Source organism: Anser cygnoides, chromosome Z, assembly GCF_040182565.1.
Source record: "Anser cygnoides isolate HZ-2024a breed goose chromosome Z, Taihu_goose_T2T_genome, whole genome shotgun sequence".
NCBI lineage: Eukaryota > Metazoa > Chordata > Aves > Anseriformes > Anatidae > Anser > Anser cygnoides.
Window position 1 is genome coordinate 10960172 of NC_089912.1, and position 23720 is coordinate 10983891.

General features: G+C 42.9%; 2 protein-coding genes across 7 annotated transcripts in view; one reads left to right on the plus strand and one right to left on the minus strand.

Moving 5' to 3' along the window:
- The window catches only part of SNX30 (sorting nexin family member 30), a 53222-nt gene extending 52461 nt beyond the window's left edge, over positions 1-761 (minus strand). Inside the window, exon 1 of one of the 2 annotated variants that reach the window (XM_048051411.2) lies at positions 439-761. In XM_048051411.2, coding sequence (XP_047907368.1) covers positions 439-600 — 162 coding nt within the window. In that variant the 5' untranslated portion in view covers positions 601-761. The remainder of the gene's footprint in view (positions 1-438) is intronic. The other variant, XM_048051409.2, reaches the window with a different exon arrangement.
- An 8238-nt stretch (positions 762-8999) lies between these two features.
- On the plus strand, positions 9000-21630 carry INIP (INTS3 and NABP interacting protein). Of its 5 annotated transcripts, none has more exons than XM_066988196.1 (5): positions 9000-9129; positions 9797-9882; positions 17196-17298; positions 19823-19913; positions 21209-21630. In XM_066988196.1, exons 2-5 carry the CDS (start codon positions 9858-9860, stop codon positions 21302-21304), a joined length of 315 nt encoding a protein of 104 aa, XP_066844297.1. In that variant the 5' UTR covers positions 9000-9129; positions 9797-9857; the 3' UTR covers positions 21305-21630. The 5 variants fall into 5 exon arrangements, with proteins under 5 accessions (XP_066844297.1, XP_066844298.1, XP_013047773.1 ...); XM_066988197.1 differs by lacking the exon at positions 9000-9129 and adding an exon at positions 9285-9303; XM_013192319.3 differs by lacking the exon at positions 9000-9129 and adding an exon at positions 9514-9692.
- The last annotated feature ends 2090 nt before the right edge of the window (positions 21631-23720 follow it).

Here is a 23720-nt window from a genome sequence, read left to right on the forward strand (position 1 = left end):
CACGGAGACACGAAGCGCTCGGAAGAGTAGCTGGTGTGCCAGCAGCACCGTGATGCTTTCACACCCGGGGATTATCACCTCCGAGGCCCACACGTGGGCAAGGTGCTTCCCCGCAGACACTATGCCACAGCTCGGGGAGCAGAGGGAAAGCGAGGCACAGACACTCGTGCAACAGCATCCTTCCCCTGTCACCGCCGCGAGAAACCACGCAGGGGCTGAGCCCCGGGGAGCAAAATCACAGATAATCCGCGCAGAGAGTCCTCGCCCTGCCCCTTGCACCCCAGGGCGCTCGCACGGGGGGTGCTCAGCAGCACCCTGCGCCTCGCTCCCCCGCGGGGACACCAGGGTGCAGCCGGGGAAGGGGACGAGGCGGGGAACCGCGGCCCTTCCCCTATCCCCCCCCGCCCCCGCAAGCAGCAGCCCCCCCCGCGGCCGTACCTTGTCGGCGATGCCGCGGGGCAGCAGCAGGTCGGGGCTGGGGCTGAGCGCCGGCCCCATCTCCTCGCTGCTGGACGTGGCCAGGGGATGCGGCATCTCCCGCAGCGACTTCGGCCCGGAGGACGGCAGCGGCTTGGGGGCGCCGGGCGCCGCGCCCGACATCGCGACAGGGGCGGGCGGGCGGCGACCGGAGGAGGCTCGGCCCGGCTCGGCTCGGCCCGGCCCGGCTCGGCTCGGCTCTGCGTGGCCACAGCCGGAGCCTGCCCGCCGCCACCGCGCTGCCAGGCGGCGGCGGACGAGGCGGAGGCGGCGGCGGAGGAGGCGGAGCGAGAGCGGCCCTGAGCCGCCCGCCCCCGGGCTGCGGCCGCCGCCCGCGCCACCTGCCCCCGGCACGGCTCGGCTCGGCTCGGCTCGGGAGGGGAAGGGAAGGGAAGGGACGGGAAAGGAGGGGAAGGGACACGCGTGTGTCCGCGGGGGGGGCCGGGGGCGCGCTTGCGCCGCGCTCCCAGGGGCGTTCCGCGCTGCGGGGGGTGGGCGGGGGGGTGCGGGGGGGTTGTGAGGTCTGGGGGCAGCTAGGAGAGAAAAAAAAATAGGAAAGGGCACTGAAAAAAAAATAAGGAAGTACATTAAAAAAAAAAACAGGAAAATTCACTGAAAAAAATAGGAAAGGGCACTGAAAAGAATTAGAAAAATGAAAAGGAAAATGAAAAGGAAAGGAAAAGAAAAAAAAGAAAAGAAAAGAGAAAAGAGAAAAGAGAAAAGAGAAAAGAGAAAAGAAAAAAGAGAAAAGAAAAAAGAGAAAAGAAAAAAGAAAAAAGAAAAAAGAAAAAAGAAAAAAGAAAAAAGAAAGAAAAAAGAAAAAAGAAAAAAGAAAAAAGAAAAGAAAAAAGAAAAGAAAAAAGAAAAAAAAAGAAAAGGACTAGGAAAATGCACTGCAAAAAGAATTAGGAAAAGGCACTAAAAAAAAAACTAAGGAAGTACATTAAAAAAAAAAGGAAAATTCACTGAAAAAAAATAGGAAAGGGCACTGAAAAAGAGAAAAGAAAAAAGAAAAGGAAAAGAGGAAAGGAAAGGAAAAGAAAAGAGGAAAGGAAAGGAAAGGAAAAGGAAAAGGAAAGAGAAAAGACTAGGAAAATGCACTGCAAAAAGAATTAGGAAAGGGCACTGAAAAAAATAGGAAAAGACACTGGAAAAATACAGGGAAATGCACTGAAAAAAAAAAAGCAAGATGCACTAAAAAAATAGGAAAAGGCACTGGAAAGAAATTAGGAAAAGACATTAAAAAAAATTGGAAAAGGCACTAAAAAATAGAAGGCACTTAAAAAAAATAAGTCCATTTAAAAAAATAGGAAAAGGCATTTAAAATAAACTAGGGAAATGCACTGAAAAAAAAAAAAAGAATTAGGAAAAGGCACTGAAAAAGGCACTGAAAATAACCTAGGAAAGTGCACTAAAAGAAATTAGGAAAAAGCACTGAAAATAAACTAGGGAGACGCACTGAAAAGCTTTACTCTGATCCTGTGTGATAAACAAAAAAATATTTTTTTTTTTTTCAGGCAACCTCAAATCCAGGCTCTATTATACTTTGATTAAACAACCTGAGAGATGGCATCAACTCCTGCAGAAATGATCCCTGCAGATTACAATTTACTGATCTCAGTTAGTGACGTGTTAAAGCATTTGTGACTGCTGAATAGTTAGCAAAGGGGAGAAAAAAAAATCATGGTCTGTTGTAAGACATTCCCCGAGCAGATAAAACAGCTGCACATCTGTGATAAATTATTCTTTGTGAATAATTTGCTCAGCGCTAACTGGACGTAATAGAATAACATGCTACTGGGGGAAGAAGAGACAGATCGCTGTTAGGCTGCTATAATCCCTTACAGCTGTGTATAGAAATATAAAAATATGCACTCATATATGTGACCAAACAGAACTCGGATGCTGTGAGCATTTTTGCCCACACTTAACTTCTCCCGAGGGAGGGAGTGCAGCCCGTTGAAACAAAAAGGGCAGCGCTGCCACCTAAAGCTAGGCTAGCAAAGCTTTGCAGGTGTCAGCTCACGAGGGGGACAAGTGTGGGAGTGCAGCACTGTGGACTTTGACTGCACAAAGAAATGCTATTTATCCCAGCAAGCACAATGAAAAAAGACATCCTCGCTATAAGTAGCTACTTAATATTACGCAATGTTTGAACGCTGTTAACGCTCAAAAAAAAACAAAACAAGTCCCAGGCCCCAGTGAGAAAGAGGCTGTGAAGAATGCCGTGTTAGTTACACTTAAGAAACAGCAACTAATTTATCTCTCAGGGAAGGGAAACAGCACAAACTAGCCAGCAGGCAGGTTCGTCTATCTGCCACGCTGCTCAGGAACCAGTTCCCTTCATCTGAGCCCATTTATGACTTACCAAGAGCTTTTTAAGCATCCTCACCCAGCTTTTTGTTCCGACTCAAACCCTTCTCCGAAGGAGGCCCGTCAAGGAAGCTTACACCAACCCTGTCAAAATTCAGGAACCTGGGCACACTGTGGCTGTGTGCGTGCACAAAAGACCCGCTCACTAAACCCATTGGCCTGGTGGGCAGCAAGCTGAGCACCAGCCTGCTGTGCCCTTGCAGCAGCAGACCTACAATACCCTGGGCTGCCTGAACGGCAAGCAGTGTAGCCAGCAGATGGAGGGCAGGGATCATCACCCCCTCCTTGGCACTCATTATACCATAGCAGAAATATTGTGTCTGATTCTAGGCCCCCTAACACAGGAAAGACACTGGGAAACTGCAGATCGAGTTCAGAGGAGGGTGCTGAGATGGCTGGTGACTGGAGCTGTTGCCTTGCAAACAGAAACTTCGGGTACAAGGCTCTTCCAGCCTGGAGCAGAGACAGCTTCAGGGGCACTTAACTGCAGCCCCCAGTACCCCGCGGGGGGGGATGGAGGAGATGGAGCTGGGCTCTTCACAGTGGTGCACAGCAGGAGGGTGAGAGACACAGGACATGAACTGAAAGAGGCAATTCTGATTGATGTCAGGAAGAACTTCTTCCCCATGAGGGCACCTCAGAGCAACAGGTTGCCAAGAGAGATTGTGCTTTCTCCATCCTTGGAGATTTTCAAGACCTGACTGGGTAAAGCCCTGAACAATTTGATGTGATTTCATGCCTGACAGTGTTTTGAGCAGGAGACTGGACCGGAGACCTCCCAAAGTCCCTTCCAACCCAAATGGTTCCGTGATTCAGATAATGTTTGTTGCTAAGGAGGTGCTACATCTAGTTTCTGAAGTGATGTGAGGTCACCTCCCAACTTTCCCACATACAAAGATGAAGTTCCAAGCTCTAGCAATTTATTTATTGGTTTAGCTCCCTATGAATACTCCATGGCCAGGCAACATGCCTCTCTGCTTGCTGATCACATTTCTCTGTGTTGCCTGAATGGTTTCTGCTTGGAGCTGAAGCATGTCATCCTTGGTCTTTTCATCTGACACAAACTACTTAGAAATGCTTCCAAATAACTAACTGGATTCATGTATGTAAAATGCACTCCGAATGCAGCAAGCTGTAACCTGGTTGGAAAAAGTTCAGAAGACATTAACAGAAGGGCTCATATCCAGGAAAACATAGAAACCTCGTGATTATTAATATGGTGATGTTCCTAAATTCTCACTATGGTAGTCATGTTTAAATTTCAGAATTCCAGCACCTAGCGTGCTATAAAATCAAGGCGGTTAACTGTTGAGCAGTTAACGGTCTTTTCTGTATTGATCCCTGGATCATTTCAATATGAATATACTACAACTCATTTCTGGTAACAGCATGGATTTTGTGAAACCAAGCAGACAGATGAGAGTATCTGTAAATCTCTTAAGGACTGAAGATGAGACTGCAAAGCAGATGCCTACCTTCCTCTGAATTCAACGAGTACTAAGTCTGTAAATATCCCTCTAGGCAGCAAGCTAGGTGTAACAACAATGTATATACTTTAAGAAGCAGATGCAAACTATCGTACTCAGAACCAGAAGAGTTAAAAAATGAAAAATCATGAAAATACATGAAACTTGTAATTTGTAAAGTGTGCAACTGACTGACCTTTTCTTTGCTGTCTTCTCTGCAACTTATTACATGCAGAAGCTCGTTATAACTTCCTCTTTAACCATGAGAGAAATCTTTTTTTTTTTCTTTAACATGGAAGATGACAATCTTATATAAACACTTGATTCCAAGAGCTAGAACTCCAAAAAGACAGAAGGTAGAACATTTTAATACTTGCATTTGAAATGTTAAGAGTCAGCAGCAAGTTCTCATACCTGTATTAGAACTAGTGATGGTTCGAACATTATCACCAGAGGAGCTAAGCAACTCCAAATATTTTGTGTATGAAACAAAAAAGAAAATAGGTATGCCATGTAGCTGACTTCTTGCAGGAAAATTCTTCCACACACAAATAGATACCTTTAAGTGCATCAGCATGTGGATCATTTGGCTCCAGCAGCAGGCAAAAGAATGTACAGACTGTAGCAGAGAAAGTAAAGTATCTATTTTCCTAGTAATAGTAACATTGGAATAAATAAATGTCTCAATTCTGCTAAGAAGTTATGACTGATTAAAAAGATGGTAACGTTCCATTCTCCAGTTCCTTCTCCACTCCACTAACTGCAGTGGTGTAATTTTAGGACTGTAATATTTCCCTCGACATACTTATTGGTAGTCTTTTTTTTGTAAACATTCACCAAGTTAAAAACAATCAGCACATGAAACATGCAAGCAACAGAACAAAATACAAAATGGGAATCAAAATCAGCGATTAACTGAAAAGAGACTGAAATTCAATGCCCATCTCGTAACACAGGTTAACCAGAAAAAAAGATTGCACGCTCTCCTACCAAAATCGTAACTATTTCTTATGTTTACATCATTTCAGCTTAAAAACAAGATAAAACAAGACAGGCATGTGTATAACACTAACCAAGCAAGAGGACAAACAGCGAATGTAGGGATCAAGAATCTCATCATTTCAAGACAAAGGTCACCAGTTTTGTGTGTTTAAGTTTCCCGGAGAAAATAGTTCTGCCTTTATATCTCTGAAATCAAAATCCTACAGGCTACCTCTTCAGAATTTTACCAGGATGAATAGAGAGGGGAAAGACCTATAGTTTGCCTTTTCGTGCCCCTGTGACAGGGGTACAGCAGGGCTGTACAGGGATACTTTTGCACCTCCACTATGGCAGTGTTAGTTTAGGAAGTACTCATATTACTTCTGGTGTTTAGATCTGTTTTCTCATTCAGGGCTGAGATACATTATTATTAAGCATCTTTGGCAACAAATGGAGAGCGTTCTGTTTATGTTACATCTCCTGTTATTTTTACTGATGGTGGGTCCAAGGCCAGAATAAGCAAGAACGGGAGTTTTGAACAGAACCTACACAGTGCTGTAGAGTTGTATTATGTATCAGATACCCTCACAGTTGTTAGAGTAGAAGCAGTTTAGTGGTGGGTTCTGAGAACTGGGTGCTTTCTCAATTGCTTTTTTAAATCCTCTTAAAAAAAAAATAACTTTAAAACAATCCCTAACTTGACAGATAATACAAACAACTGCAAATATACCTTTTGTCAGCAATAGAATTTAGTGGCAAGGTGTTTTCATTCATAGGAAGGATTGGAAAAACTCCTTAGTAATCATTGAAAGTGACCTGCGGGGTAAGCTATTTACAAATTTAAAGATAGGCAGCACCAGTAGGTTACTGCTGTTCTGATCTGGATTGCAGGTACTCCAATAATACCACTTAGAATGTTTTTATAATAGCAGATGGCTTTGTAAGTGCTCAGTATGAGCCTGAGAAGGACTTCTTCAGCTATTTCATAACATTCTTTTTCTAATGCATCTTCATCTTCCTGTTAGATAATGAGACGTTAAATGTCAACTGAGTTTAAAATGACTACCAAGAGGCTATCTTCAGGTTGAATTTACTTACCAGACCAGACATGTAAAACCCTCCTGCTTTTCATCAAGTGTTCTATTTAAAGCCTAAATGATAGGATTCTTCTGCATAGCACACTCCAGACAGTACAGACAACAAACAATAAGGTAGGCTGGAGGCCACACCAGACAGACAGTCAGGCTTTTCTGGTTTGTCAGGTCAATGGCAGGAAAGGCTTTTTTTCCTACCGTTTAAAGGACCTCCTTGACCCCTTTCTCTTCTTCCACCTGTGCTCTACTTGGAGAGGATAACATTAGCATCAGTCTGCTCATGCGCATATATGAGAATAATATGCAGTGTGACCATTCTAGAAGATGTTCCAAAATTAAAATCCAACTGTATTTTGAAAAAAAAATGTCCTTCCTTCTCTGTGCTACAACTCATGTCTTTCGCTGCAGAGGTTTCAGAGAGCAGGCTTTTGCCCCAAGCCAGTTAAATCTCATGCACATGCTTGACTCTGCTGGAGATTTTGTAATGACTTCCTAATAGATGCTATATAAATGCTACATTTTACAATCTTTTATTTGATTATGGTGAACAAAAAAGAGAAATTTCAGGGAAAATGAAAGTATTCTGATGTACTAGAGATTAGACTCTGTTCCTTTCAAGGGATACATTCGTTCCTATTTCTACAACCCAAGGAGGAAATTAATTTACTGATATGAAACTCCTCTCAAAGCCAAACAATCATTTGACTTGAGGCAGCACCATGTTTTCAGACAGATGCTCAAAGCTACTACTACGATTAATTTTCATCATGCTTAAACAAAACTTCAGAATTAACGAGTCCCAACCTTTCTGCAGTTGAGTTGTTTCCTTGCTCAGGACTCATCCCCCTTGCCCTACTATGTTTCCTTTTTCTACCCTCTTTCCTTGCTCCCCAGCCCAGGACCACAGTCCACTAAGTAAATTTTTGTCACCAGTGTTAGCTGGGTCATGGAAGAGCCCAGCAGCTAAGCCTCTCATATAGCAATTTTCCAAGATCACTTACATCTCGGTTCTGGCACAAGTGTTCAGTGAATGCATCAGGTGGGGTTACCAGCTAGGGCTCTGCGCTGCTCTTCACTTGCAATGCTTCTCAGCAGTTAACAGATGACATGCAAAATCTCTGAAGTGAACTGCAGATCACCCAAGACAGCATAATTAAAAGGCAGAAAAAACAGCACACATGACAACTCTTAAGATACAATGAGAAATCATTAAAACAAAGCAAACAGGGAAAAAAAATCAGAAACAGGGAAGTTCAATCAGCTGTTTAGGCAAAGAGACTTGAAAATAATGCCCATATGTGCAAATGGCAGCAATGTTTGCCTTCAACAGTATTAACACAACTTTAATAGTCCTAAAGCAAACAGAAAAGTCCCTGTGATTGTCAGCTATTTGCTGGTTGCTCAGGTGCTGGCTGGGGTTTCATTAAGACACAAACACACAGAGACTGGCTTTACCAGGCAAACAGTCCGGGTAGCCAAATCCTAAATGTGGAAATTACAAGTCTCTAGACATCTCTCTAACTTGTCCAGGTTTAACGTTTTCACTCTTAGCAAGGCTTTGAAAAGTACAAATGCGTGTACAGCCAGGCAGCATACTTGGTCATCAGGACATTCCCTCTCCCAGAATTTGCATGCACGATACATGAAAAATGTACTATTTTAGGTCAAATGAATGTTGCAGATACCAATAGGATTTTTATACATTCTGTACACTCCCCTGAAATATTATTTCCACATCATCTGCTGCAGCTGGCCGCAGCAGAAGTTTTTTTAAAAAAAATTGTAATTTCTCTTTGACAATTAAGCATATATCTGGTTGTCCAAGATAATGGAACTGCGTGGCATTTGGCAGGCACCCTCCCTACATTCTTACCAATATGAGTAATTCCACCCTAACTAAAACAACTCTGATTTTAACAAGCCCTCATTCCACTTTTAGCCTGGAAACTGTCTTTTAAGTTAGGGACTGGTAAGACTTGCTGAAAGAGGCAGCAGATGCATTTTAAAGGCTTGTGGTGCATGAGAGACACAATACCAGGTTTGAGATCCCCCGTGGTGGGTCAGGATGCCCAATACAAACCCCACCTCCCACCCTCGATACCCAAAATCTCAGTATTATAAAGACCCCTTGAAATAACACCAGAAACAACAACAGCTGACTTTATATAGTTTTATTTCCAGTATGGTTAAAAAACAGAACAAAACAAAAACCCGCAACTTTTATTTCACACCATCAAGACCCAAAATCTTAGTATTAAGGAGACCCCTTGAAATAACACCTGAAACAATGACAGATGACTTTATATATTTTTTATTTCCAATACGGTTAAAAAATAAAATATTTCGCACCATCAAGACCCAAAATCTCAGTATTAAGGAGACCCCTTGAAATAACACCAGAAACGACAGAGGACTTTATATAATTTTTATTTCCAATGTGGTTAAAAAACAACTTTATTTTATGTAAATTTACTGCCTTTAAAATAATAATCCTGTATTTAAAACGACAACTGGCCGTGTGACTGCCTTATTGACAACCCACGGTCCTGCGTTAAGCCCCCGCGGCCGGGCCAGGCCCGAGGTAGGCGAGGGCCCTACCCTGTTGCCTTGGATACCAGGCGGGGGGCGGGCCCTCCCGCCGCGATGGAAGCCGATTGGCCAACGTAACCCGTCCATCATGACGCCTTCCCGTGCCGCCCGCCAAGGGTGCGTGACGTCATGAGCGGGCAGCGCGCACCGTGAGTTAACGGGGGGGGGGGTGGGGGGGGGATGGGGATTGCGGTGGCCGGGAGGGAGCCGGGAGGGGGCTGAGGGGGGCGGGGGGGGGCCGGAGTGGGGCCGGGGCCCTCCCGCAGGTCGCACCGAACCGGGCCGGGCCGGGCCGTGCCGGGAGAGCCCATTCCTGCGGCGGGGTAGGGGGGGGGTAGATGTGAGCGGGAGAAACCATTTCGTGTAGGGCGGGGGGGGGGGAAGAGAGGGGTGAGGTGAGCGGGAGAGACCATTCCCGACGGCGGGGGGGGTGGAGGGGGGCGAGAAGGCTGAGAGGGCGAGTCCATTCCTGCCTGAGGGGGGGGGTTGCCCTCCCCCCCCGGGGTGGCCTTAAAGGTTATTCATAAAACGTGAATTAAAAAATCAAAAATGGAAAAAATAAATAAATAAATCAGCCACGACTTACTTTGTTTCCGCTTAAAAAAAAATTTTTGGAGCAGAACAATACAAACAGCGCTAAACGTTTTCAGCAACGCGTCGTGTCAGGGTTCTGCCTCCCCGCAGCTGAGGCGTTTGTGGAGTCCGTAACAAAGTAAAATCCGTAACAATAAAATCCGTCACACAATAAAATACAAACTTTTACAGAGTAAACCGACCTCGCGTTGTGCCTGTTTTTTTTTTTTTTTTTTTTTTCAGAGATCTGTGGGGTTAAACGTTCGGACCGCAGCCGGCCGAAGGTAGGGCTGGGAGCTGGAGGATGGCAGCGAACCCCTCGGGACAAGGTAGGTTTTACCTCAGGAGCTGGTAGGGGAAGGCGGTGGGCAGGGAGCCAGCGAGGTCACCGAAACCACGAGTTCTGTTCGTGGAAGGAGAAAAAAAAAAAAAAAAGTGAAGGAAGAAGGGCAGGGTGCTGGGGCTGAAAGCAGCAATGTGAGAAGAAGGCATGCGTTAAGTGGTTGTAAAGCGACCGTGGGTGCACCAGGAGCTCTGAATTTCCGGTCATCCCTTCACATTCGTGCCATGGCTGCTTCCCGAGGACTTGTCTCAGGTAAAACACCGAGCACTGACCACCCTGTAGCTCACTGACAGCGAGGAACAGCCACAAGTCCCGGCTGTTCCACGTCACGATGGGAGCAGCAAGGCCCCGGCAGCAGTAGTTGTCAGGGGCAGACAGCAAGATAGCCTAGGAGGAAAAGCCAAATAAAATCATCGTAATGATTCCCATGAAGCGATTCTTCACATGCTGACGCATCTGCATTGCATCAGTAAAATCGTTGAAGGCAGGGAAATGGTCAATCCATCTCACTGAGATGCTTAGAGGGGCTGGGGAGACCGCATGCCTCAGACAGTAAATCGAAAGAGGGACTTAAATCGCCCTCTAGAGGTGCTTTCTGGAAACCTCAGCCAAACTCGGAAGCTTCTCTCTTGTATGGAAAAGCTGAGGAGAAAGAAGCCTCCAAGGTGTGGTTCTTTAGGTACTGGTTATGAGAAATGAGTCCAGAGTTCAGATTCCCAGTAACGTGAGACGCCTTCAAGCACTTTGGTATGTGAGTATCCTTATCCGGGAAAACAGTCCTACAAAGCTGGGTGTGATAAATTCTGGAGCGCAGACACTTTGAAGGACTACCAGATCAATTCCCTTTTGTTCGTTTCATTTTCTCAGTGCTTTCAAAATTTCAAAACAAGCACAGAAGGAATGTGTTGGTCTGAAAGACATTTTACTTGCTACTTGACCAACAGAAGTTAGCTTTTGTACAATTTACTGGCTTCTGTAAAAGTGCAGAGAGAATAGTATTGCAGATGGCAGATAGTCGTCTCTGCACATTTGAACTCTGAAAAACTTTTTGTACACCATAATAAATCTTGCTTTAGTTTGTAAACACCAAGTGAGCATCATTGCAAGGAGTAGAATGTTGTCATATAGACTTAAAAGCTGTTTTTTCTTAAATGTGTGAATTTATAGGGAAAGAGGAGAGGATTTTAGTGTCAAAGTGCCTTGGGTTTGCTTCCCCCCAAATTCCACAGGCTTGTAAGTTGATATCCCAAAGTATAAAAGATGCCAATTGTCTGTCTTTTAAAGACTCACCAAATGAATTGTTTAATTATAATATGAAAATTATTTTCACAAAGCAGGCAAGAAACACTACTGATTTACACCATCTAAATGGGCCTATAAAGAAAAATAGAAAGGCACAGGTAAATATGTTCAACAGTTCAAGGCCTCTGTGGCTTTCTCCTGGCCAGATGCAGCGTAATAGTGAAAACGAACAAGACAAACACTTTGTTTTCATCTTTCTGCATGGTACATATATTGCTGTAGTTCAAGCAATTCGCTCTGTCATTTCCTGCTTGGACAATTAGAAGAGGGGTTTTCTGAAACGCTCCTTGGAAGAGCTGTGAACTTGTTCAGATTTATCTATAATGGTGAATGAGCTCCTTGGAAGAGCTGTGAACTTGTTCAGATTTATCTATAATGGTGAATGAGCTCCTTGGAAGAGCTGTGAACTTTTTCAGATTTATCTATAATGGTGAATGAAACACTAGCGTTATGCACACACAGACTGCACTCAGAATTTTTTGTACTGAATTGTTTCTTTCCCTCTAATCAGAACTGGGTATTATCTTAGATGGACTTGATTCAGCTTACTGATAATTGCTGCCTCAGACTACAAAGGTTAAGATTTTTTGGACTGGACTTCCTTTAGCTCATCGGTCTCTGTTGTGAAAGCACTCCGTTATTAGATTCTCAAAGATGAGGAGCTGCAGCTGTTTTGTACAGCAAAACCAGATAGGATTTAATGAAAGCCATACTTCAGGGTTTTAGTATCACGTGAAACTGATTACACTGATTGCATGAAACTGGTTACAGTATTTAAAAGAAAAGGAAAGGCTTTCAGCGTGGTGCATATTGTCCAGAACAGGAGTTCATAGACCGTAGTGGTGGACTTTGGTAGAAAAGAAACAATCAGCTTCTGATTTTACAGAAATTAATTTCAAGTGTGTGGTAGTACGATGCTTCTGCAGTGTACCCTCACAGTTCTTATGCAACATGTATTAATTATTTTACTGTTGTAATGCTTTTGTTTGTGCACAGCAAAGCCAAAGCTCACCTTGCATGCTACCAAATCAAAGACTTTGCCGCATGTGTGAGCTCCGCTAGAGGAAGCCCTCAGATCAGGGAAATGTCATTGTGCTCCAGAAGGAACTTTTGTTTAGGTCCCCACAGATGGAAGAAGTGCTTCAGACAGGGCTAAACTCCGGGGAAGAGGAGTTCTGGTATAATGGAAGAAACAAGTCCTTGAAATAAGTGTTGGAAGCTTCAAGTTGTAGCAGTTCTGCAGGGTCTCTTTCTATCCTGATGGTTGTTTACTCTTTTGGCCTAGAGATATGCAAGCACGTTCGGGTAACACAGCCTGAGCAGGCAGGCTCGGCATTCTGTTTGTTGAGTCCCTGTTAAACAGGAAGATCATGGTGTTTTGCTTTGGGTTATGTCATCTACCAACTGTTCTGCTCTGCATCCGAGCCTGGTCTGTAGCACAGTGCCCGAAGGCTGTTGCCTTCCCTGGAGAACTTCGCAGCCATAGAGCAATCAGTGACTTACATTCACTGATGCATGCAGATGTTGTTTGGGGGACAGACAAAATATTAATATATACCTCAATAACTCGAGTTAACTGACAGAATTATTAATACATCTTTTGTTTCACAGAGCATATAAAACAATGCTTGATGTCAGAAACACAGATGTCAAAAATAACAGGTTTAAATGTCTCTGGTACCTTAGAGATGCAGATCCAAGTCCTCAATTTGACATCCAGCACTGCTACTAATCTGTTTAGATGCCGTGAACTTCTTGGTTATCTTGTGTTTGGACTCTTGGGCCTGCAAAACTGCAAAGGATATTCATGCACTGCTCAAACTGGAAACAGCAGTGCAACTTTTACCAGTTAGGGGAAGCCTAAACTTAAAGGTTTAGTAAGAGTTGCTGTGTTTGAAAATCCGTGCTTCTTTTCATAGGTGCAAGTCTGGTCTTTACTGAGGATGGCTTTTTTTTTTTTTTAATTTGACACGTCCACATTATTAGTACTACAATGCAGAACGGGGAAATAAAATCTACATATGGAAGGCTTCTTTCTTTACGGTTGAAGTAGGAAACTTACATAGCTTTTCAGGTCGGCCTTTACTGAAGCTTTAGGAGTCTGGGCAGGAAAGAATCTAAAGGGAAATCTCTAATATGTTGTCAGATTTGATGAATGATTTTGTAAGGATGCCATTTTTTCATAACGAAAATGGATTTCTCATGCCCTGCCCTCTCAATTATTAACTTTTTAATGAGCAGGTTTTATATTGCATTATAAATAAGTTAAAAATACCACCTGTAGGACCCTTGCATTATTAGCTGGGGAGCTCTAACATGTACGTGTTGGCTGTATCCCTCCATTTCCTCAAGTAGGCGAGTAGGCTTTTTTCGACTCATCATTAACGAATTCTCTTAAATGACTTCTTCAGTACAGTAGGTTGCTGATGGGTGCTGTCTGAGTGTCAGAGCAACAAAAAAAAATAAAACCCCTTCTCAGTAGGGGAGGAGAGGGTAGAAAAATTATTTGGACTTCTGAATCCCTCTAGAGTTTCTGGCCTATGATACTGTAGCAAGATTTGCACTAAAATGGAAGATCGTGATAATCTTGCTTGGTTTCTGATCATAGTCTAAAAAATAGCATTTAAAACTCTATTACAGTTTTATTCTTACATATGCCTTAAAGCTTTCTGAATCATGCCATCTGCTTCATGATAAAATGTAAGCATATTTAGTCTTTATTTTTAGCTGATAGTAATGTATATTAAAAAGTGATCTTTTTTTTTCTGCCTCAATCACCATATCGTTTGACTTTCAAGGTTAGATTTATGCATTTCGGGATAAACAAGCGCTGGCAGGAGGCTACTGAGTAATATGTCAAGTTTTAATCATTTTGCCTGATGTCTAGAATGAGCATGCAGACATAATGTCTTTAGCTCAGGCCCACTTTGTTGTACTCCAGTTGTCCTATTGTCTCCAGAGTTTATGAAAAGGAACAGGCTGGGCTAGCTGCAACTCAGAAGTGTTGAATCTTAGCTTGTTGGCAAGATCTCATAGCTGTTGCATCTCTTGGAGCGTGCATCCAGCTACGTTTCAATGTCTTGAACTCCTTACAGTTGCAGGGTGCTCAAAAAAAGATAGTGTATGTTACCTACAGCGCAGAGAAACATTGAAGACGTGAATCAATAGAGTTGCAAAACAGAGAGTTTAAGTGGGAATAATGCAACACGTGAAGGAGAGATGGACAAATGTGAAAATAGCAACTAGTTACGTTTAATTTAAAATCCGTTAACAAATGTGAAGGTGATTGTGGGCAATCTTGCATAAAAACAGTAAAAAGTAATGAATGACTCAGCTCCTTTCTAGAAAGCAAGGATCAAGAGACACTGAGTCATAGGGGTGCATACGTTAGGCATAGTGAAAGGAAAAGGTGAGGGTTTAATAGCAAGGCGATAAAGATGCAAATTATTATTTAGGGTAGAAGGTTTCTGCTTGATAATTGTCTCCTTCACTGAGGCATGCTGATAAAAGAAATATTGGATTATGCAATAGAGCAGCAACAAAAGATCTCTCAAAAGGAATGAACTTTAAGTGCATGTACTGCAAACACATTTTAAGTCACTGTGCATCAGTATACTGATCATACTCCCCTTAAGAGTTACTCATCTGGCCTTGCTAACAGCATGTGGGCTACTGGTTTTTTTACTCGTGTTAATGCAACATAGCACCCAGGGTGGGGCCTGAGGGCACAACCCACAAGTTTCCAGTGGAAATTACTTTGGCTTTTTGTACAGAGCAAATAGAGAGAGAACTTGACGCCTACACCTACTTTTTATGATATTGTGGTGGCTTGGTATTTTAGAGACTAGCAGCAAATTAGATAAAGAAGTGTCTGCATTCTTGATATTAGGAGTGATACTAGTGACCCAGGGGCCTGCAAAAGTTCTCTCTGTAGCTGTGTCCCACAGTCATTCTGCTATACATGGCGTACTGGGCCACAGCAGCCACCTGTGTATCTGGTTTATTTGGTAGCCACAACATAGTTACCCGTGGGATACAGTGAGGTCCTTTACCGTGTAAGAGTCCTGTGTAAGTACGGCTGTTTGGCCACACTTTTGTTTAAAGACAAGTTCGAGAATACATAAATGGCAGCTATTTTAGGCATTTTCTGAATTCCTTCGATCACTCTACTTCCGGACCCCTTCTCTACAATACAGGTTCCTTTCTGATATCAGAGAATGACATGCAGACAAACAAAGGCCACTTTCTGATGTTGTTTACAGACAATATAATTTTTCTTCTCTGTTCTAGCGTTGTGGGCATTCTCCAAACTCAGGCTAAGGATAGTTTGCATATAGAAGGACATCAGTGTACTGAAACCTTTCTCCATGGATTGAATTACAGGCTGTTACTTAATGTACAAGCACATTTGCAAGCTTATTAGTGGTCTCATTCTTACCTGTTACTTATATAAAACCTGTACTATAGTTTAAGTTTACTGGCATGAAAAATTGGTCCCTGTGTGCATATTACACTGGTATCATTCAGTTGTACTTTCAGTGACTGCATTCAAATCTAGAATCTGGTCAGTTTACCTTTTCTTTGAAAGGGAAGTTTTGATCATTTGATCATTTTGATCATTTGATCATGTACCATGGCCATAGCTCCAGAGGTGGCTTGGGAAGGCATAGTAGGATCTAACTTGAGATAGAAACCTGTGTTTTAAAATGTATTAATATGTATGATATCTTAAGGAAGCTATTTCATGTTATAAAATGAGAAGAGGTAAATTAAACCTATTCATTAATAGCCTTTCAGACGAGAGCAAAGCTTTGAAGATCAGTGTATTTATCATAATGTCATTGTAGTGGGTTTACGTGGCAAGGTTTTGGTAGCAGGGGGCCATAGGGGTGGCTTCTGTGAGAAGGATCTAGAAGCTGTCCCATGTTTGGTAAGGGCCCCACTGCTGACCAGAGCCGAGCCAATAAGTGATGTTGTTTTGCACCTCTGTGAGAGCATATTTAAGACAGGGAAGAAAAAAACTGCTGCGCCACACAGCAGCTGGGAGAGTGAGAGGAGTGAGGAACAGCCTTGCAGGCGCCAAGGTCAGTGAAGAAGGAGGGGGAGAGGTGCTCCAGGTGCCGGAGCAGAAGTCCCCTGCGGCCTGTGGTGAGGCCCATGGTGGAGCAGGCTGTCCCCCTGCAGCCCATGGAGTACCACGGTGAAGCAGGGTTCTACGCTGCAGCCCGTGGAGGAGACCACGGTGGAGCAGGTGGACCTGCACCGACGGAGGCTGTGGCCTGTGGAGGACCCCTGCCGGAGCAGGTTCCGGGCTGGACCTGGAGCCCATGGAGAGGAGACGATGCAGGAGCAGGTGACCTGGCAGCAGCTGCTGCCCGTGGGGGATCCAGGTTGGAGCAGTTTGCTCCTGAGGGATGGACCCCGTGGTACGGACCCGTATCTGGAGCAGTTCTTGAGGAACTGCTGCCTGTGGGCAGCCCACGCCGGATCAGTTCAGCAAGGACTGCATCCTGTGGGAGGGACCCCACAGCACAGGGGACGAGAGTGACCGAGAAGGAGTGGCAGAGAAGAAGAGCTGTAGACTGACCATAACCCCCATTCCCCCGTTCCCCTGCGCCGCTCAGGGGGAGGAGGTGGAAGAGGGTGGATGGGGGGGAAGGTGCTTTTGGTTTCTTTCCTTTGTTTCTCACTTCTCTAGCTTGTTAGTAATAGGCAATAAATCTTACTATCTCCCTATGATGAGTCTGTTTCGCCCGTCACAATAATTACTGCGTGATCTCCTCGTCCTTATCTCAGCCCTTGAGCCCTTTTCATTGTATTTTCTCCCTGTTCCTCTTTGAGGAGGGGGAGTGAGAGAGCGGTTGTGGTGAAGCTCGGCCGCCCACCTGAGTAAAACCACCACACTGATATTGTGCTGGATTTTTAATTCCACAAGGTTAGAGCTGGACCATAAAAATGAAGTAAATCTTTCTAATGTTTTTCTGTCATTCTCACCAGGTTTCCAGAATAAAAACAGGGTTGCAATCCTGGCAGAACTAGACAAGGAGAAGAGAAAGTTACTTATGCAAAACCAGTCTTCCACAAATCACCCTGGAGCCAGGTATTTTATATATTTTTTTTACAGTTGTTCAGACATCACTGGTTAAATCAAAGGGGAAAAAAGAAATAGCAAGTGAGCTGTAAACTTGTATAAACACTTAACAGAAGTGTTTGTTCGCCATGCTCAATAACTAGTCAGAGAGATCTTGCATGCTAAGAACATATTAATATTTAAAAATTTTTACAGACCTTGAATTTTGGCTTACTTAATTTCTGTTTGAGAGGGGGAGAAACAGGTACACTTATTCAACTGTATTGAAGTCTACCTTAAGGAAGAATCAGGGAGTAGGTATGTAGAAAGCATTTAATTATTAAGCTAAAATGCTCTAAGGAATGCAGATAGCAGACCATTAGTTTCAGGGTACTGTGTGTTTAGAGGAGAATGCTTATGGCAAGGAGTGTATTATCCTTGAAACTCCCTGCATGCAAGCCAGAGCCAGTTTATATTACTGCAGATCTTTTTGTAAAAGACACTGAATTGTAATTATAATTCAGCACTGTGAGGTGTAATGATCTTAATTTGAGTTTAGAAGCTGCCACTGGAATATCTCCCATTTAAGGAAAAAAAAAAAAAGGATTTTTGTCATTTTCAGTAACTAGAAAATCATACACTAGCTTACATGGAGAAATGGGGGTTGTTGTGCTTTAGGGCTGGCAAGAAGCACATGCAATGCCGTGTTCCAGACACAGCGTTACGTAGGGCATCTGTACAGTAGTTAGACACTCGGAGTACAGTCTGGGTGCTGCCTGCTGCTTTTCTGAAGGAGATTTTAGATCATTTTTAACTCCTTCATACTGTCAAAAAGTGTGCAGAATATGTGAAGCTGCCTCAGTTAGATCTCTTATGTAACTCCATGTGCAGGTACCACTCAAGCACAGCTACCGATTAGAGAGGAAGTAGAAATAGTCATACCAATATGTACAGCCGCTGACCCCTGGCAACAGCATTTCCACACTTAATTGCAAGTCCAGCAGAGTTTCAATGAGTGCTTGTTTGGTTTCTTTTTTCTTTAATTACATAAAGTATATGCTAGTGAGTGGAATTAGAAACTAGAATTTCAAGGGGGGACAAACTAGCAGTCAGACTCTGCTTTGCCATGTAGGGCTGATGCATGGATTTGAGCAACTGACAATTCTGTGGCAGGGATCTTGTGCTGTGGGCTTTAAGCCACAGAGTCATCAGAAATAAGACCGTGGAATTTCTGTAAATTTGGCAGAGAAACACTTAATGTACGTAAAGCACAATAGTGGCACAGTCTGTATAAGGGTGAATGAGTTACTGGTCTCTAGCCCTAGTATCCTAGAATCCTCTATCTAAAACCAGAAAACGTTTCTTGAAAAGTGTCAGTTTGTGATGAGGTCTTAAGATTATCTACAAAAATCATGTTGAAAAGTTAGAGAATACAGAATTAAATACCTTCAAAATGACTGAAAATCTTACATTTTATATAAAGTTAGTACCTTTCTCCAGCAGACGCCTATCTTAATATTTGTCACAAAATATGTTCAGAGGATTACTACTTAGCTTTCATTATGCATTTAAGTCTAGGTTTAGCTAAAGGTCTTTTCATAAGCCTAGCTGATTTTGGAAAACTGATTTAGTAAATCAGCTGTTGACATTGGAGCTGCTAGGAAAAATCAGCTGATGAGTTTCCTTGGATCCCTTGTACTTCCTACTTTTGTCTCTACAAGTAAGCAGAGCTGATCTTCTAGCACCAGTCTCCAGAAGCAATTTGAGAGGTAGGTGTCAACTGCCTTGCAGTGCAGCTCTGATGGCAGTCCACACTGATTTCTATCTGGAGGATGACTGCTCGTGTTAATTAGTGGGCGGGGAGGAGAGTCTCCTTTTAATTTCTTCGTTTTGTTTAGCAAGGTGAACAAGTCTTAAGATCCAAAAGAAAAGAAAACATACTTTGAAACTTTAATTTGAAACTTAATGTACACTGCACTGGGATACATAAGCAAAATCAATTGCAGGTATCATAAGCTATCATCAGTGGATCATTATTTCAGTTATGTCAATAGGAAGCTTTTTTTTTACCACAAGCAGTAATCTGCTGCCCACCTGCTGAAGAACTGGTTTTATACTGAAGACTGCAGAGCTCTCGTTAGTGCTTCTGTTTATCACAGTTACTAGAACAGTCACTGAGTGACTGAGTAATGGTGAAAACACAAAGCTGTAGTTTTAAAAATTACTGACATCGTTGAAGGTTGTACCCCACTGGTTCCACTGACTTCAGTGGGACTCCACCCATGGGCGAAATCAACAACAGAATTCAGAACTGTAGGCCTTCCAGGTTTAGCTTGGCATCAGTTGTTTTTGCTAGGTCAAATGATATAGCTGTCATCACTCCATTTTCCCTTTCTCCCTTATGCTAACAAATAACAGTTTCCCAAACTGTTAAAGGTGTCCGGCCATAAGCCAAGTAAATCCTGAGCTGCAGAAGCCATGGAACCTATGTCTAGAACGGTAAGGACAATTTTATCTGAGGGTATGTATCATACCATCTTGTTCTTTTTTGCAGCATTGCACTTGCAAGATCACCGCTAAACAAGGATTTCCGTGATCATGCTGAGCAACAGCACATCGCAGCACAGCAGAAGGCTGCACTGCAGGTAAGCTGATACAGCCAGCTTCAGTTCAGCTTGGCTGTGTTTTAGATGCTCATCCTTTCAGAGAGCAGTCCTGCTTTCTCTCACCTAGAGAGAATGAAAAAACACTTTTAGAGGTTAGGTTTCATACATCTGTCACAAGTGAAGTTTCACCTTCTGTTATGAAACAGGTTTGAATCTATCAGCTGTTTCTCTCTTGATATGGTTTGGGAATGTAACCTGTAGTATAATCATAGATGTTCTGTACATCTCTGTCGGGAGTCAGTTTCACCAGATTTACAAATGTCTCATGAATTGTGGGGAGAACTAGTCATAGTAGTCACGCTTCTCACTGTCTTTCTTGGCTCCAAGTCTAGCTGTCTTCTCTATACCCCTCACCAGGTAACTGAAAAGAGCCTAAGATCTCCTCTCAGCCTTCTCTTCTGACTACATAAGCTCAGTTCCCTCATCTTCCCCTTGGATGTTGAGAGCTCCAGTGCTCAGCCAGCTCTTTGGCTCTCTGTTGCACTCCCTCCAGCTTGTGTCTCACACTGGAGAACCCAAAACTGAGCACAGTATCCCAAATACAGCCTTGTGAGCGATGATCAGAAGGAAATAATAGCTTCCCTTGGCTTGCTGGCTTTGCTGTTGCCAATGCAGACCACTGTGCTCATACCCTTTGGTATGGGCACACTGTTGACTCAAGTTCAATTTGATATTCACCAGGGCTCCTCCCCACTAGTGGAAGGAAAGAATATGCAGGCCATCTAGCTTATGGGAGTATGGTATCTGAACTGGAAAGAGCTATATTGGATTTTACAAAGGTTATTTAGAGCCATAAGCAGTAGGTTGCCTCCTCAGGTGTGCAAGCATATATACATCATGTGAGCAGAAGGCTGGTGTTGCAGGATGTGTCTGCTCACACAGCATTTGTACATGCAGCCTCAGCGTGCGTGACACTAGTGATGCACACTTCTGGCATAGACTCATATGCGGCATCTGTACCAAGACCTGTAAGTTGGTTATGGATGGGAGTGGAAGCGTGGTGTCTCGAAGGAGAATGTTCAGCAGTTCACTTACCAATGTCCTCACCTCTGTGGGATTTTCCAAAAAGGGCACAGCAGGGAATGTGCAAATTCATACCCCTGATGGGCCCTGTTCAGATGTGTCCGATCTAAAATACTGTTTTTGAATTTGGGTATCAGGCTGAAGAGCAGACTGGAAGAAAAATGTAGTTAATGCTGCAGAATCTATAAAGTCTTGAATCGTATTAGTGCTGCAGGGAGTTATGCTTTAACAAATATTTTCCTTTTTTCCAGCATGCACACGCACATTCCTCAGGATACTTCATAACTCAAGACTCTGCATTTGGAAATCTTATTCTTCCTGTCTTACCTCGACTCGAGGCAGAATGACTGATGCTGTTTCTCAGAACTGCCAAGTCTGATTTTGTCCGTAGAGGGAACTGTCAGACCTTTTAATTCGTTTACTTTTGTATCTCAAATACTGCTTCGTTCTGGATTTTTGTGGTTGCCTTGTGGGAGTATGAGCTCAAATAATGAAAAAGCAGTGTTGTTAAACAGAGATTTTTATCCCATATTTCCGTTCCTTTGTCAAGTCAAAGTCAGCCATAAGACTTCCTGGGAGTGTCAAGTGCGTGGCACTTGCATGTCTCTTCCCTGTTTCTGTGCTTCCTTTGAATAAATGTCCAAACCAGGGTCACCAAAAGATGGATACTTTATCAGCATTTGTGTTCTTTATTATTGTGTATATTTGACTTATTGAATTATACAAAGTCACTTTTGTCCGTCGAAACAGACATGAATTTATCAAATGCATCAGCTGGTCACTCTTTTTTGCCATATGCAGGGACATTATCAAGCGTATTGTTTGCTGTTGTAGCATTCCCTGGTCTTCTCAAGCCCTTAGATATAGTGTGCCTGCCTCTTTATTTTGTGAACGATGAAAACGAGTTGAAGTCACCAAGAAGGGGAAAAAGCAATTGCTTCAAACAGTCTTTCAACAGACAAAATAAAAGCCTCTTAATTTCTCTGGACATTTCAGAATAAATGCGTTGTGTGCCAGGACAATTCAGTTCAAAAGACCATAATTTTAGTCATGTCCTTTTCAGTACATGGTGTGTTTCATTTCTCTTTGTTTTCTTCCTTGCTGTTTTTTATCTGTGGTAACCAATTCTAGCTCCATGCTGTAAGAAAATCTTTTATCTTAATTTTGTAATTGTGGTTATGCTACCAGTATAAAATAACTTACAGGGAAAAGTAGTCCTTACATAGACATTCTTACATACCTACAACTTCATTACTAAAATTACACTCGTACCTTGATTGCTTTTCCTATAGAGGGAAGATTTAAAGAGAAATTAAGTGAAAACCAGAAATCAGAAAACATCTGTTAAATTGATGCCCATCTGAAGCAGGTCAGTCCTGTGCAGAACCTTAGCTGTCCCATCTAGTTTCTGGAGTTGTAGAAATAATATCAGGAGCGTGGACAGCACATGAAGAGTGCAGGGAGCAGTTTGCAGATATCCTTAGTGACATTCGGGGTTTCTGGTTTTGTTGTTTCCATCTGCAGGGGATTGCCTGAACACAGTGAGCATTCGTGAACTATAGGCAATATTAACAGTTCCATTCCTTATGTGTAAGAAGACAGAGCAAGGGGCCAAGAGGTTGGTGCAGCTATGAGGAAAACGCCACCACTTTCATATACCTCAGCTGAGTATGGAGCTTTGCAGAAGCCGTGACATACTTAAACCTTTTTAAGAAGGAGAATCTTGTGGAGGAGGTCTGAGAAAGCTTAAAGATGTGCAAATTTAGTATCACCTATTCATATTGTGCTTTTTGAGGGGCTTGTTACGGTGAGTCATGGGAAGGAGGATGGGTTTGTGGGCAGTGGAGGAAAGAGTACTGTCATTTCTGTTTTCAGTGGTTGGTTCTATGTAGCTTTCTCTTTTTAATTATCAAGAGTAATTTCACCAGAAAACTGTTCTGACTACTCAAATTATTCTGTAGTATGAGCTGATTATCTTAGATGCTTTGAAGAAAAAGAACTGGAAATCTGTGTACGCAGAAGAGGATGTATGAATCAGTCCAAGTTTGGAAACATACAGAGGTAAAAAAAGGTAAAGCAGATACAGCAAGAAGTTTTGATTTCATTTTTTAGTGTGATTTAAAAAGCAGGCTGCACATTCCACATTAAAGGAGCTTTTTTGGTTTGCTTGAGAAAAGTGATGAAAGAATGCTTTCTCTGGAAACAGACATTCAGTGCTATCACATTGAAAGACAGGCTCTCTCAGTGTTGCTGCACAGACTGCATGTGATGCAGGCAACGATATAGCAAAGATCCTTCTCCTTTGTAAAGCTCTAGTTGCTCCACTGAAGTATTTTAAACTTGCCGGCTGTGGTGTTTTCATCTTATGTACTGAAAGATCTGCTTTCGGAAATCTGGGGCTTAGGCTCATAGGTATGTGAAAGAGGGGAAAAAATAACACACTTTTTGTGGTATTTTTAAGTTATAATGCCTAAAATTATTCTGTGTAATCATGAGGGACTTAGTGATATATCTAGGCATAATTAGCTGTCAGAGTTACAAATGTTGTATGTGGAAGCTTCTGTCTTAGAAACCACACTCTAGCAATTAGTGTCAGATGCATCGATTTGTCTTGCCACACTCACTTTTTCTTTTCCACTATTAATCAGTATTAAAATCATTAATCTATCCCTGTACCGTAATCTCAGCTAAAGCTTTTCTCCTGTTGAAATTGCATGTTCAGATGCAAATCATTAGTAGTTAGAATATACCTGCACTAGGGAG

Coding starts and splice junctions, on each gene's coding strand:
- INIP (XM_066988195.1), top strand. CDS start 16,356: ATGGTGGAGCAGGCTGTCCCCCTGCAGCCCATGGAGTACCACGGTGAA. Junction 16,552..17,195: donor AGGAGACGATGCAGGAGCAG/GTGACCTGGCAG, acceptor CATTCTCACCAG/GTTTCCAGAATAAAAACAGG. Junction 17,299..19,822: donor ACAAATCACCCTGGAGCCAG/GTATTTTATATA, acceptor TCTTTTTTGCAG/CATTGCACTTGCAAGATCAC.